This window comes from Oxyura jamaicensis, chromosome 2, assembly GCF_011077185.1.
Source record: "Oxyura jamaicensis isolate SHBP4307 breed ruddy duck chromosome 2, BPBGC_Ojam_1.0, whole genome shotgun sequence".
Taxonomy (NCBI): Eukaryota; Metazoa; Chordata; class Aves; order Anseriformes; family Anatidae; genus Oxyura; species Oxyura jamaicensis.
Genome location: NC_048894.1, coordinates 82,028,043 through 82,042,972, shown reverse-complemented (window position 1 = coordinate 82,042,972; position 14,930 = coordinate 82,028,043). Strand labels below are relative to the sequence as shown.

Here is a 14,930-nt window from a genome sequence, read left to right as displayed (position 1 = left end):
ATTCTAATTTCTGTCATGTATGAGTCAATTAAGTGCAAATCATATCAAGGAAAGTAAGCTTAATAATGTAACTTGCACTTTAGAAACAAACAAACAGAAGTCAGAGGAAGAGGAAAGTGACTTACCTAGTTTGTCAAAAACTGTCTTAATATATTTCTCAATATTCAATGATGTCCAGGTCAGTAACATCAGGCCTGGCTGGATAGCATCATCTACTTTTGCTAACCAAGGGATCATCAATTGTTCAATAGGATGTTGTATTTTCAGTTTAATTCTTTCATATTCTGCCAGAATCATCTGAAAAAAAAAACAGGGAATGAAAGCATTTTAATATACACTGGTCCAAACCTCTTCACATACACTCATCATGACTTAAATTAAGACAATTCTTCTGTATTTGCATTACTCTTTCTTACTCTTTCTTACATTACTCTATTATTAAGAATCACTAAGAAATTGTTTGGGAGGATTTTTAATAATTTTTAGCAAAAGTTCACTGTTTGCTACTTTACATAATAGTACAAGTACTAATTCACAGAGAAATTCATTTTCAGATATATTAAAAGGGTGGTGGTTTTTTTTGTTTTTTTTTTTTTTTTTTTTTTTTTTTAGTAACTTGCACATTTTATTCCCTAAATGGATGCTCCAGGAGAAAAGAAAAAAAAAAAAAAAAGCCCAAGAAAAAAAAAATCATCATCTAAGTTTACTCTTCAGCAGTTTTATTAGAACAGCCTTACCAGAGCTTTAATATGGTATTGGGTTTTCAACACCTTTTAACCCACTGATCTACTTTCATATTTTGCAAGAAACTATCCTTGTAATATCTTTATGATGTAGCATGACATTTTTCTCATTTGAGAATCAAGCAGCCCTGTAAAGTTATAGTTTTCCAGACAACTCCTATCTTGGAATCTTTGTCTTCTTCAGTTATCTAGAACCTCGTCTGTTCAAAAGCAGACAAAATAATTCAAAGGATTTAAAAGATAAGAGAAGGGGAAGCTTATGCTTCTCTTTTTTAAACTGTTCCATAGGCATCTATGTCAAAACAGTGGTGCAGAAATTATGCTGCTATATGCTGTTTACTGGATGTTTTACACTTTTTAAAGGCATGCCATCTGTTCCTCCCTCCTAATTATCGTCTCAAAACAAAGTGTATCAAATGTTAACTCCATTGTTGGATAAGAGAGAGAGTTGGATAAGAGATAAGAGACTTATCATCTAGAAAGCTGGCAATGGAGTGAGGAATTTTCTAAGTCTCCTTTTCTCCTCATCCTTATCTCTTTCTCAAAGTCTGCAGTTCTTCCCTAAACCTGTGCAACCTGGAAGCAACTTAATAGAAGACATAAAGCCAGGAAATTCTTTTTTAAACATCTCAAGACAAAGTTATAAAGACTCAATAAATAAAATAAATAAAAAGACTTGCTAATGTTGTCTTAATGCATAACAGTTGATCGTTTTTAACTTTCCCATGACTAGAGCCTAGTCATTTTAACATACCCTACACATGTATAAAACAACTAAAATTAACCCACCTGCAAGTCGTGGACAATCTTCTTATACCAGTCTCTCTTCTGTTGAATAGCAATCGCAAATGGTGGCATTTCAAGACACATGTGAGCCATGCAATCTATTTCTCTAATTAAAGTTAATATTTGAGGGTCAAAATTCACAAATAATTCTCCTGTTTCTGGAGCTTTTACCAACAGAGTTGCCTGAAGCCCTGTTTTAGTTAATTCAATCTGCAGGGAAAAAAAAAAAAAAAAAAAAAAAAAAAAAAAAAAAAGTCACTCCTGATCAGACAAGCCAGTACAACAAAATACTTAAGTTTTGTATGTAAATATCAGTTTGGTACAAAAAGGTATTAAAATCAGATATTGCAGACAATCAAGACTGATATGGTATGAAACAAAAATAGAACTTTTTTGAGTATGTACTCAAATACTTAACAGTCAAATTAACTGTTCTTTAACAGACAGATATTTTTCTGTTGGTTCCTGGATATCCTAGGTCTCATTCCACAGTCAAACATTAAATGCAAAGCCATAGATATTTTTTTTTAATTCTGTTCTCTGAAATCTCATTTCCTTAAAACTTACTATACATTCTCAAGGCTGCACAACCTCTTGGATGAACTGCATTTAATCTTGTATAATTTCTTCAGACATCTTTTGTAATTGATTCCTAGCTTCTCCTTTCACTTGTTTTCCAATACCAAACAGCTATATAACACTGCAGTCTCAATGGCTCTGTAACTCCCAATTACATCCAACCTCCAGGACATTTTTTTAAAAAGATTAAATTCATATTTATTATAATTATTTTGTTCTTAAAAGGGAAGCCTAATCACACTATTGATTTAACTGCCTCATTGGAGTATTTCGATACCATTTGTTTTCCTTTGACTATAAGAAAGAAGATACCTAAGAAGATCACTCATGGAAAATTTGGAAGATACCAGTCAAGTCTTGCTTCTATTCCTGTTTTCCTGGTGTCTTTTCTGTGACATAAGTTTATTGTTCATTATTCACTTCTCGAGTTTCATGTATCCCTTTGAGATGGAGCTTGTTTTTAAGCAACAGCTTTAGAACCCAATGATTTTCCATGCACTTCTTCCTTTTTTATGTAACATACAAACTTTACTTCTTCTTTCAATGACTAATATATGCATGGCTATATTGCTTCCTTCAACAGTTTCATATATTATAATGACATTACAGACACCAATTTTCAAGTAAACATTACTCAATTTTTGTCAGTGAAGTTGTTGTGCTTTATCCACTAGCAACTAAGTCACTTACTCTGTACAACTCCCTTAAAGAGCAGCTGAATTTAGTGTACTCTTCTTTAGGCTTCAGAGACTCATTATTCCTACTTGCATTTTCTTCCTCTCCCATTTATGTTGTTTTTTTTTGTTGTTGTTTTTTTTTTTTTTTCAGGCAGTTTTGATTACTAAGGTAGTGCACGTTAGTAATAGAAATAGGGGGTGTGTTGAAGGCATGAATCTTACACTGCCATAGAACTGCACTTTCACACTTCCCAGGATTTTATTTTTTCAGTATGTCAAAGTTGAATTGGACATAGCATGAAAATTATGGCTTTACATCTTATGTTATTAGAAGAAGTAGATAAACAAAGTGGTTGGCATTCAGGAACAAACAAACAAAAGGGAAAAAAAAAATCTTAAATATCAGAAAAAGACGCTAAACTTAACTACTTCCACTGTATAGTACTATACAAGGTAGCATGCCACAGCCCTAGTTCTGGTGCATTTGTATTCTGCACAGGTCACTCTCGCGTCTTCCTTTTCTTCAGGCATAGAGCATGAGCTCCACCTTGTGTTCTCTGATAGTCATGTCCACATCAGTCTGTGCCCTTGATATCTCAAGGAGTGAGAAGAGACTACTGAACAGTAATCACATTATTTTTAATAATCTAGTAGACGAGTACATTGATATGAGTAAATATGCTTTTCATACGTTTTCAAGGCATGTCTTTTCGTTTCAAAAACTTGAAATTGTGTTCAAATCCAGCCCACTTTGCTCCCCAATTATTGAAGCAGGCTCTGTGTGTTTATATAGCTGCCTAGTGGGACATGGCTGTGTTACCGAAGAAGCCAGACTCTTACTTTCAGCACAATTCAGAATAGGGACTAGGACCTCACAAAGCCAGTCACCAGATCAGGTGAGAGCCTCATGCCTTGGACATTTTAGCCATTTTGTGAAAGCAGAAAGAAGAATGTAGTTAACTGCTCTGTAAAGGCATGCTACACGTTAGAAAATCTGATCTATAGATCATCTAGCCAAAGCCAACACGTTCAGCCCCACAAGAAGCACACATCCTCCTTAGTCTTTTCAGCTGGGATGGGGAACCCATCTTAAAAGTGCCCAGACAGGGACATATCTCAGGCATAGTTCAGTGAAATCTATCACGAACATACTTGGAACCATGCAGGTACCCAGCACAATGCTGGAATAAAATCTGAAACCAAGATCAGGATAGAAATATCAAACGAATGCCAAAGGCTTTCTGAAGCACCACAATTCCCTTTCTGAAAAGGAATGCTACACATACCTCCAGGTAATAATACTCTTCAGGTTCCTTGATTCCCAGCTGGGAGTTGGTACCAGATTCATCATCAGTAACATACACCCAGCAGCAGAGCCAAAGCAGTCTGAAGACAGCATATTATGCAACCTCCACTATTTTAGTGCCTTCTTCTGTTTTAGCACACCAAATTGACACAAATTCTCCAACTTAAAAAACTGGACAATCAAATTTAATGATCCTTTAAACCTTCGTGGCAATTGCAAACGTGAAAGGGAGAGTATATTTAGATTGGGCATGAGACAGCAGGAGCCTCTAGTCTCAGATCCTGTCTAAGGCTAGGTTTGAGAAGACTGATATTTATCTGCCTCAAAGTTTTTCATATTATACGAAAGCTAGTGTTGAGCTCCAAGAACAAGAGGCAGCTGCATTGCTAACTATGACAACAACTTCAAAAGAGTTATCTGTAGATTGTGATCCTTTCCTTTTGAGATTTCAGAGGCTGAGGCCAATTTTTCTGAAACATGCTCTTTGCCAATGCAACAGAGAAACTGGAGGTGGAAAATATGCCAATAGGATAGTAGAAACTTTCAGAGATTTCATAGCTAGAAAATAGACCTTACAGGCATCACTTGATAATATGAAGGCATTCAGAGGTTCTATATTCAAAAACCAAGAGGATAAAATCAGTCAAATGTGATTTAGAACTTAAAGTAAACCATGATTTCTGAAGAATATTCAACTACAAAGTATTCTGCCTTACCAGATATTTGATAGGAAGTGAAATAGTACCTGCTGAAGCCATCCCCTGTGATAGATAACTTCAAACTCCATAAGAACTTTTGCTACTTTGTTGTAGTTGCGGATTACGCGCTTGCCATCCGGTGTCTGCAGTACAGATGGGTGCTGCTGGAAAGACTCCATGGGCTCCTGGATTCTCTGGAACAGGTGGCGCGCCCACAGGATCCTACCAGCTATTGGAGGCAGATTACGAGCCAGTGGAGGGTCCTGCTTCTGTTTAGTATAGAGCTTACAGATTGCTTCTATGTCATGTCCATAGTTCTGAAGGATTTTCTGATATTTTTCATCAATGCCAAGATTCGGGATTTGTAATCTGTTTACAAAAATAACCATTAGAAAAATTCCTTCAAGAATCCTGAAATTCTTCTGATGCACTGTTGAAAAAAATTTCCCAGACACCCTTGCATTCCTTAGAAAATAACTACTCCAGCAGAAGATTTTTCACCAAAGCTTGAACAAACACTGTCATAACCTGATTCCAAACAATCAAGATTTAGGCCAGATGATAAAAGTTTCCAAGTAAGCCTACACATTTTCTGTTTTGTCACTGTTTTCAAATACCGAGCTAAAATTATGTACAAACTGTAAGTGATCTGCCACTATCAGTCTATTCTACTAAGCAGAATATTGTAAGAAAACTGACAACAAAAACTGAGGCTGCTTTGCAACAATCTGAATTTATAAAGACAAATTTCACTATTTCCTACTCAAGCATTCTAACTTTACTGTGTCAACAAATTAATTTCATTGTTTAAGGACAAAACTAAGGCAAAGATGTCAACAACCCAAACAGTTTTCCTGTACATATGGTAATTTTGACAGATGAAGTCCATTCATATTTTACAGTTTTTGATACAAAAAATAGATATTTTTATTCATCCACATAGCTGAGAAGACATCTCTTACCAGAGCTGAGCAGCTGATGGAAAGGAGATTGAGGTTTTGTGTGTATTTAATGAGATAGCTACTCTACTCTCCCCTTTTTCACCACCCTCAAAGCATTACTTCCATTGTCTGTCAGAATTCCAGCAGGCTAGATAGCACAGTACCTTTCAAATTTCTTCAACATGCACAGTGCTCTTTCAGTGTCCACAATATTTTCAAAGGTGTTGTCCATAAAAGTCTTTAACTGATCCTGGAGTAGAACAAATAATTCTGCTGTGAAGAACTACGTAAGGTACACATCTCAAATACACCAGGTTTTATTTTGCAGGATTTATAATGTATTACATTAGAACAAAGTTTATATGAGAGCAACCTCAGTAAGTATCAATGTGCCCTCTCTTCCATCCATTTTATGCAAAATACAGCCAACTTTCAAGGCATTTCCTTCCCCCTGCTCCCTCTGTACCTATGCAACTAGAAAAAGCTTTTGAACCCTCCAAAGTTCCACCATACTGAGAGCCTAAAAGAATGCTCAAATCTTTGGCAACCAAAGCCAGACAAGTATATATTTTAAATTTGAACTTAAACAGCTATCCACTCCTTCCACCAGTTTGTGATTTTAGAACTACAGGAAAGTTAACGATCTAATTTATTTGTGCTATGCTCCCGTTCACCCAACAAGATCGACCATTTTTATGTTATTCTTGCCAGCATCACTTTTAAATAGAGTAATGAGAAATCCTGTTATTGTATTGCCTAAAGGCCCTTTCTGGTCTATTTCGTGAAAGTGGTTTAGATGTTAAGTAATAAATGCTAGCTTTAAAGTAGAGGCATATTAGAATCCTTTCTCCGTTTCAGAATAGAGACTGAGATTTCCATAATTTGTTTGGTGGCAACTCAGATAGATGTACTTTTCTTTTCATGAGGAATCGTTACTGTATTTAATACTTATTTGATTCATAAAACCTACATGAAGATCATTTATCTCTTTGCAAAACTCTTCATAGTCTTGGTCAAAGTCAGCCTTTCGTTGATCCAAGAAATTGTAATGCTTTTTCTTCATGATGTCAACAACACCCTACACAGTTTTGTAGAAAAAAAAAATATATCACCAAAAATGGTCTTAGCAAAAACTTAACACATCAAAATATTTAGCACAATGGGTTGTGCACATTCACATTTTAACTTTGCCATTAGTTGCCATTATTTGCTCACTTAAATGAGATTACAGATCACTTAAATGATGTATTTGCAGGAAACAAGTTTATGCAATGGCCATATGACTTGCAGTTATATTACTTACTTCCACTTTAAGTGAACTTAGAACTGACAGAATAATCAGACTCTTATTTTCATAAAAAGTATTTGTTACTCATTGTTACCCATGGAACATTTTCTCATGTAGAGGTTCATTAGTTCTATTTAAAAATTAACGAAGTTCAACATAGGAAATTATTTTCATAGTAATATTTTCCATGTCTTTAACTCATATCATAGAAAAATAGAGTATTCAAAAGCCACAAGTGAGATGCAGTATGTCACCAGCCTGGGACTTATTATTCTTTATTTTATGTAGCTGCTGTCCATTTTAAGGAAAGTACAACTTAATCAGAATCTCCCATGAGGTGTACACACAGTTAAAGATTTCTGATGATGGATCACTGTTCAACATGTTAGTAATATACCACAGTACAACTATAAAGCTCAAAGTATTTTCAGCACAGCAGACTTCCACCACTTTATTATAAGCCAACTGAACTTCATTTTGTTACTTGCCTGTAAAGAAAAATCCTATGCTTTCATCTACAAACATGCAAATCCTAGATAGTGACTATGTGGTAAAGCATGAAGAACTGCAAACTTCCAACTATACAATTTTTTCAAGTTACTTAATCAGTCACTTAACTACAGCTACAATCCACGTCAAATACTTCAGTACTTCAACTTTGCCACCATTAAAAAAGTACAATCACTTTCTATCCTTTACGTGTACTATCTACAACCTTCCATGTACTACCTTCTACATAAACATGCTTAATCCTCCCCTTACACCCTCCCCTTACACCCCACCTCCCCTTACACGCCCTCAAAAAAGACTTCACAAAAAGCTCTTATTTTAGGACCTGAGTGCTGCAGTCAGTGATGTGGCATACCTGGGTAGAGTTTGCAGACTGCATCACAGTGGGCTAACAGTCACATGTGGCTTCTCAACTGAAAAAGCCCCAAATAGATGAGATGCCTGTGTTCCAACCTACCAAAACAGTATCTTCATAGCATGATCTGATAATTCTCAGCAACCAGGGTTGCAGAGAAGTCTCTTGGCCCAGCTTTAGAGAGCAGCTAACAAAGGAAGGGAACAACTTTTAGAGCAGTCCACATTCATCCAACCTATTTGGAACAGTCCTTGGGCCAAGCTCTCCTTCCAGTTGCACCTAGGTTTCTTCTCAGAAGACTATAAAAGAATCAAAACCCTGGACTGCAAAATGGATTGAATCAAATTGGGATGCACAATGGAATGCTCATATTTTACCCTATGGTTATTTAACTACATCAGCAAAGTAATTTATTTGTGGCCATAAAAAAGGAAGAGGACAGGGATAAGCAAATTATAATGCCACATTTTTCTACCACTGTATAGTGTGATCTCTAAAAGCAGTCTACAAGCTCCATACATTGAACAATTTTGATTTATTTTAGTATTTGTAAGCGCCATAATTATCATGACACTGCACTAAGATATAAAATAAATTAAGTCAGGCTCAGAAAAAGCAGGGAAGACTGTACTTACTATTTAAAATAATCATCATCATCATAGTAATCTTATCAGATATGGAAGAAGAAAAGAACATAAATTTAGCATAAATGTAGTTGAAATTCTTAGAAGAGCACTTTGTTGTTCAAGTCTCCCTCCTACTAAATAAAATAGCCATGAAAGAAACCAAAAGTAGTAATAAAACAAGCAAGGGATTAAACTGGTACAGAAGGAAAAGCCTAAACTTGGAGAGCTTTCCAGAGCAAACCCGCTACCTCATTTCTCTCCATCCTCCACCCCAAAAACAGACATCTGTGAGTTGACTCTCTTTTCCTCTCTTGAAATGCAAAGTCATCGACAGTACTCTAGATGAGTACAGATTTTAAGTAAATCTATTAATCTGCTTTGCTGGAATAAAGCTATTTCCCTAATGTAATGAAATAAATCTGGTTTGGTGGTTTGGTTCAATCAAGGTGGTTTGGTTCAATCAAATCAAGGTGGTTTGGTTTTTGTGTGTTGTTTTTTTTTTTTTTTCTTCTTTACTCGAAATAACTTATTTGAAGAAAGTAAACTAGTACTTATTTACTTGTATTCATTACAGAAATGGAACTGGGGGGTTGTTTTCACTCCAATCTGCAAGGATAATCTGGCTACAGCATCAACCAGCAGAGCAATGGAACTGTCCTTTGTGACAGGCCCTGACCAGATGCCCCTTTGAACAGTGGGCAAGAGATCGAGCGGTCACAGTACACTTTCATAACTCACAGAACATTTTTAAAGAGAAAAAATTTGGACATCTCATTTTTTCTACTGATCATAATGCAAAACCATGACACCTGTTACAAAGTCCTCACATTTAGTTCATTTTTCAATCAACTTTGATTTTAACACAGCTCCTTCACATGGCCACCTGCTCCTTTTCATCATCTACTCTCTCCCCCAGTGGTCACACACTTGCAACATTAGCTATTTCCCAGTCATTTTAGCACAGTTTGCAGAGCTATTTTTTCCCTTGATAAATGCTTTCTAGTTTTCCTAATTATTTAATGTTTCATTTTCAAGTCAGACTGAAAGGATATCCAAAAGTTACTGTGTACCTCATATTTTGTGATCATTCCTTCCAAACCCTCTATCTTAGACTCCTGTAGAACCGAGTAGGTTTTCATAGTATTGAAAACGTCTATTATCTTTACCAGACGTCGATGAAAGCTTTCAAATTTTCCAAAGATATACATCTCACTAAAATCAAACTGTCTTTCAGCTGGATTTTGCTCCAGTTTTTCTTTCATATTGTGATAGCAATTTTGATACTCCTAAAAATAAAGAATTTCAAAGAAGAATGTTGAGCATGGAATAAAAAACATCGCCATAAGATATAACAAAAGTTGTGCAGACAGATATGATCCCCTCTGACTCAGTAGCAAGTAGAAGTTTGATCAATAAACAATTATGAACAATACCATTATGGGGTCACGCATTTCATCAAATGAATAAATTGCACATATATGCACAAATATATGTACATTTCATCCTTAGCTAGTGTGAAATTTTCTTCCCTTCATTTTATAGCAGGGCTTGAAAAATGGGTCCACTGAACATCTAAGATGACAACCCAGATTTCAGTTTTCGGAAATTCGAAATAATGTTTGTGCACTGAGCACTTTTATTGGGTAAACAGATTTCAGATTATCTGAAATTACTTTTCAGAATAAAACCCTTCTAAAGTTAAAATGCTGCTCTATTGCAGTTTCCATTTTTCTTTCTGCTTTGTTAACTGGCCACAAACCTTACTTCAAACATGTTCAAATTAAATTCTTCTCAAAGTCACATTACATAGGCAACAGATTTCCTTGGGATGGTGTCTTTCAGGAGTAGTTCACCTCAAAATACTAGCTTCATTATTTTCTATCACATATACATATCAATAACCATATGCATAGGTATTAATACAAAGGGCCCAGAGTTTCCTAAATTGATTTTATGAAAGCTTTTACACTCGGTAAGACTCAAATAAAAACCTAATCCTTCAACATATTTTAATGTTGCAGCTGAGAATTTTGTTATACATTTATAGAAATACACAAGTTTACTGATTGTTCCTGATGGTAAGAAGCTGCCATGTACATTTACACTAATTTGTGCGGTAACTCTGAAAGATTTGTTTCTTCAAAAGGTGTCAGGATAAAGTTTTGTTCCTCTAGGCACACATGATTATTAAGAAATGAAAAAGTAATAACAGAGAAAACCTAAGATGAGCCTTATAGTGCAAGTAAACTAAAACAGAAGGTATTCTGACTGGATGGTAAGGAGAAAATCCTTTATCCTAAGGACAGTCAAGCAGCAGCAGGTGTGCGGTCTCCATCCTTGAAAAATTTCAAGGCAGAACTGAATAAAGCCCTGGGCAACTAGGTTTGAACTCACAGCTGCCTCTGCTTTAGCTCTGAATAAGAGATTGGACAAGATGACTCCTGAGGACCCTTCCAATGTAAATTATTCTATGATCCTATGTTCTAAAAATTCTCCTAGGATCCTGTGTGGGGAAAAATAAAAGTCACAAAATGATCATGGAATTGTATATATTAAAAAAAAAAAAAAAGCGTGTCTTCCTAACAAGTCTAGGCAATGTGAACAGCCAAATTCTTCTCAGTTATTCACAGTTTAGAAACTGCCTTTTCTAAAGATATAGTTTGTCCAGATACCTTCAGAATATATTTGGCTCAGTGAGACCCTCTGTTTTCATTTCTATCATAAACACATAAGAAACTTTCTAGGGAAACTCAGACATGAAAATCCAAGCAATTGTCATATAAGAAGCTTAGTTAAGTTAGGGTAAGGATGGAAATACTGAAGTTCATCAGACACTAGACTAAATTCTTCATTAGCTCTAATAAAAACAACCCAGTGTCAAAGGGTGTTTTTCAGTTGCTTCATTTTCCTTCATTATAACATTCCTTCCTTGTATAAAATACATACTCCACTATTTATCATGCCCGCTGAAATCTCACCTTATATTCTGTTTTTCAGATGTTCTTTGCACATACCTGTTTAAGCCGAATGGCTGCAAAAAGCTTTTCCATAACAGTCTCCTGAGGTTGACTCCAGATGGTGGCAGTATCATTATTTGTGATATAAGATTTACATGCTGTGATCATCTGATTAGTCACCTATAAGCAATTTTAACCTTGTGAAAAAAAAAAAACTGCTGCAAGACAAAGCACATCTTACCCTTCTTTCGATCTCATTCCATACCTCTAATTCCACTAGCCTAAGACCTCCAAAATAGCAATACCAAATACTAGACACATAGACCATGTTCCTTGCAGCATATGGCCTGCAGACTATTACACTGCCAAAGTGCTGTTGATTAACTGCACTAATCCTAAGCCTAAACACCTTTTATCAACCTTGAAATGACACAGACTACGGTCACAAGACTTTGGACCTTCTGAAAGAAAAGGAAAAAACAAGGGCCCATGAGACTATAATAATAAAAGAACAAGTTGTCCTTCCAACCTCTGTTCCTTCTTTATGAAATCTTAAAAAGATTTAAGGGCTCTATTAATATAACTGCTTTTGCAAAGCACGGTTCACTGTAGGCAAAAATCATTCTAATAAAAAAGCTCCTCAGATATGTGCATGTCATGGTTTAAATTAACCATGATCTTCAAGAAGTCTGAAAAAGTCTTACAATTCCTAGTTATTTCTAGTAAAATAACTTCTAACTTTGGAGAAGCTTTGTCACTATTCCCAATTCTTTATCCATTCAAAGAACAGCATAAAACTGACCAAAATGATGACTTAAATTTCTTATTCTCTTTGCATATTCTGTCTCACTCAACCAAAAACAATACATTACTTTGCACCTACCTTTACAAACAGCGAGGATATCTTTTCAGAGGTATTGTAATACTGAGAGATACTCTGAATCATTTTAATTGCATTTATAAGCCCTGGAATAGCATCCACCATGGACACCTGTAAAGGAACACACAGTCTCCAAACTTATCTCAATACTTTCATTATCTTACTTTAACTCGAAAACTGTATCCAGGTGCGTTACTAACACAATATTTCTAACATTTCTGCCTCTGTTTCCCTGGGCTTGTCCTTTAAAACATCTAGTCATATTTCAATATCCAAGCTCTACAGCCCAATTTTGGGAAAACAATTTTGCTAGAGGCTTGGCTTGAAAGAACTCTGGTCAGTGAGATAAATTTGATAGAGACAAAAGCCTCTTCCAAATTACTGTTACTTTCACTAAAAGTATGTTTTTACACCCCAGCACCATGCCCTAGCCCCTGCGCTGCTCGGGGAGGTAGAGGAGTGCAGAATGGAGGGGTGAGGTTGAACATGGGAAGAACAGGAGTGAGGGATGGGGAGGCAATGCTTTTTTTGTTTGTTTCTCACTACCCAAATCTTTATCATGCTAATGTTTCATAAGTGAGACTCAAATATTGGACTGGGAAACACTAAAAGAAAACACAGTTTTATCACTGTCCAGTAAAGGTAAACAGACTGCAACATGAACCATACCAGGGTTACCCAGAGCACTGTTTGGAAGCAATTTCACTCTGGGAAGAAGTACAGAGAAAGAAAAAGATGGACAGTCAAAGCTTTGAGTTTTCAGGACTATTCACTGTATTTCTCTGACTAGCAAGACACACTGCCAGTTACAAAACCAGTTTTAGTAAAAGCAACCATTTGCCAATGACTTTAGCAGTTAATGGGATAAGAGAATCCTTCCTACTCCATATTACTCATTACTCCATATTTGCTACATTATACTTGTATCACTCTGTTCCTAAAGCATGAGAAGGTGATTTATATTTATATATTAATGTTTAGCCATATTTGTATTTCCTAAAACAAGAAGCGGTAAATTGCCTTATAAAAGTCTAAGCATGACCTGGCTACCACCACAAAGAGAAAAGCCCATCCTTTGTCTTCAGCATATCGCTCTGTTCACTTTCTCCATTTTTTTTCTAATTTTCAAATTTTTCACTTCCTCCCAAAGCACAGAATCCAGTTTCATCATGTCATTTCCAAACTGATCCTATACACTACAAGTTGTCTCAGGAGATTTACATTAAGATTTGAGAAGTCTTGCTTACAGGGTCAGTATTGTATAATGGGTCACAACATTTTTCCAGAGAGTAGAGGTATTTCACATTATCTTTAGCTTCATTTACTGCATTTGTGATGCGAATATCCAACACTCGCCAATTCTAAGAACAGAAAATTGAAAATATTGATAATAAAAAACACATTTCAGAAATACTGTTTTGACTAAGCAGTTTTGAGATCACCCTTTTTTGTCATTAACCTTTTAATTACTTTGAAAGCACACATCTTGTACTTTGGACAAAGGGGATTCCCAAAAAAATTAAACTAGATTTAAACTTTACCTACTCAAAGTGGGGAATGTGCAAGGCAGAAAAAAACAGAAGTCAAAGATACTTCAATATTTTGCCCACCATCAATGTTTTATACATTACCAAAATGAAGTAGGCTACACAGAGAATTTCTATTCTCTACATCTGTCATAATTCAAAATAGCAACCTTCAGCAGTTTGGATTTGGCAGCAGTGAGTACTCCAAGCACTGCCTTCATGTCTGGGCTCTTCAGCTGGTCCATAAGGTAACTGAATTTAGAAAGTCTTCTCTTCCAGTAATCAAGCTCTGCTCGTGGTCCAAGGTCATCAGCTTCCCTCCTCAATTGGTTATTTTCTGCAAGAATCTTTTATCATAGAGTAATATTAGTGACTGATGCTAATATTTTTTATCTGCGTGGATAGCATGGATTTATTCATAATTTAACTGTCAGTGTTAACTCCTATGATAAACTATCTCACTCACTCACCATCTCACATGATCCATCTTTAATTTTGCTTGGCCTTTTTTGGTTTGAGTCCAAGAGGGAATATCTCAGGAATGCTGTTATAGACATTTTCTGCAAATAAGCTGCAAATCATTTTTTGAAGTATGACTTTGACCACTAAGAATAGCATTCACTGTATCAAAGTGTTCTTTTTGCTTTCGTTACATCCACTAGGAATCACTGTTTTCTACTTTTTGTTTTCTTGGATAAAGCGAATCTTTTCTAGCAGCCTACTTATTCCAAGAGTAGATTATGAAGTAGAGATACTCACTTCAGTGACCATAATGTAGCCATAGCCAGAATATTTTCCCTTACACAATATGGACGGATGGAACTCACAGTACGTGTAGAAGTATGAATAGGAAGGAGCATAATCACTGTGATCTTTCTCCAGTGGGTATCCAACTACAAGTAACCAGCTACTTTAGAATATACTGAAGTTAAAATTGTTCGAGTTTGCTTCTCAACAGTTTTTTGATAAGCATATTTTTTGTAAGATTTTTGATTCAGTGAAAAATTTTACTAGCTGATTCTACCTAATATTTTACAACACTTGAGTCACAACACATA

General features: G+C 35.7%; 1 protein-coding gene and 1 long non-coding RNA gene across 6 annotated transcripts in view; both read right to left on the bottom strand.

Moving 5' to 3' along the window:
- LOC118162375 overlaps positions 1-14,930 on the bottom strand; it is a 924,537-nt gene that overhangs the window by 747,149 nt on the left and 162,458 nt on the right. The window lies entirely within an intron of this gene.
- DNAH5 (dynein axonemal heavy chain 5) overlaps positions 1-14,930 on the bottom strand; it is a 153,754-nt gene that overhangs the window by 108,479 nt on the left and 30,345 nt on the right. For all 5 annotated transcript variants that reach the window (XR_004748425.1, XM_035318487.1, XM_035318486.1 and 2 more), the window contains exons 7-16: positions 14,043-14,219; positions 13,594-13,707; positions 12,350-12,457; positions 11,524-11,646; positions 9,580-9,795; positions 6,701-6,808; positions 5,895-5,980; positions 4,837-5,158; positions 1,533-1,739; positions 126-297 (exon numbers count right to left, since the gene is read on the bottom strand). Coding sequence is in view for 4 of the 5 variants with exons in the window: in XM_035318487.1 (XP_035174378.1) it covers positions 126-297; positions 1,533-1,739; positions 4,837-5,158; positions 5,895-5,980; positions 6,701-6,808; positions 9,580-9,795; positions 11,524-11,646; positions 12,350-12,457; positions 13,594-13,707; positions 14,043-14,219 (1,633 nt within the window). In the remaining variant the exon portion in view is untranslated. The remainder of the gene's footprint in view (positions 1-125; positions 298-1,532; positions 1,740-4,836; positions 5,159-5,894; positions 5,981-6,700; positions 6,809-9,579; positions 9,796-11,523; positions 11,647-12,349; positions 12,458-13,593; positions 13,708-14,042; positions 14,220-14,930) is intronic.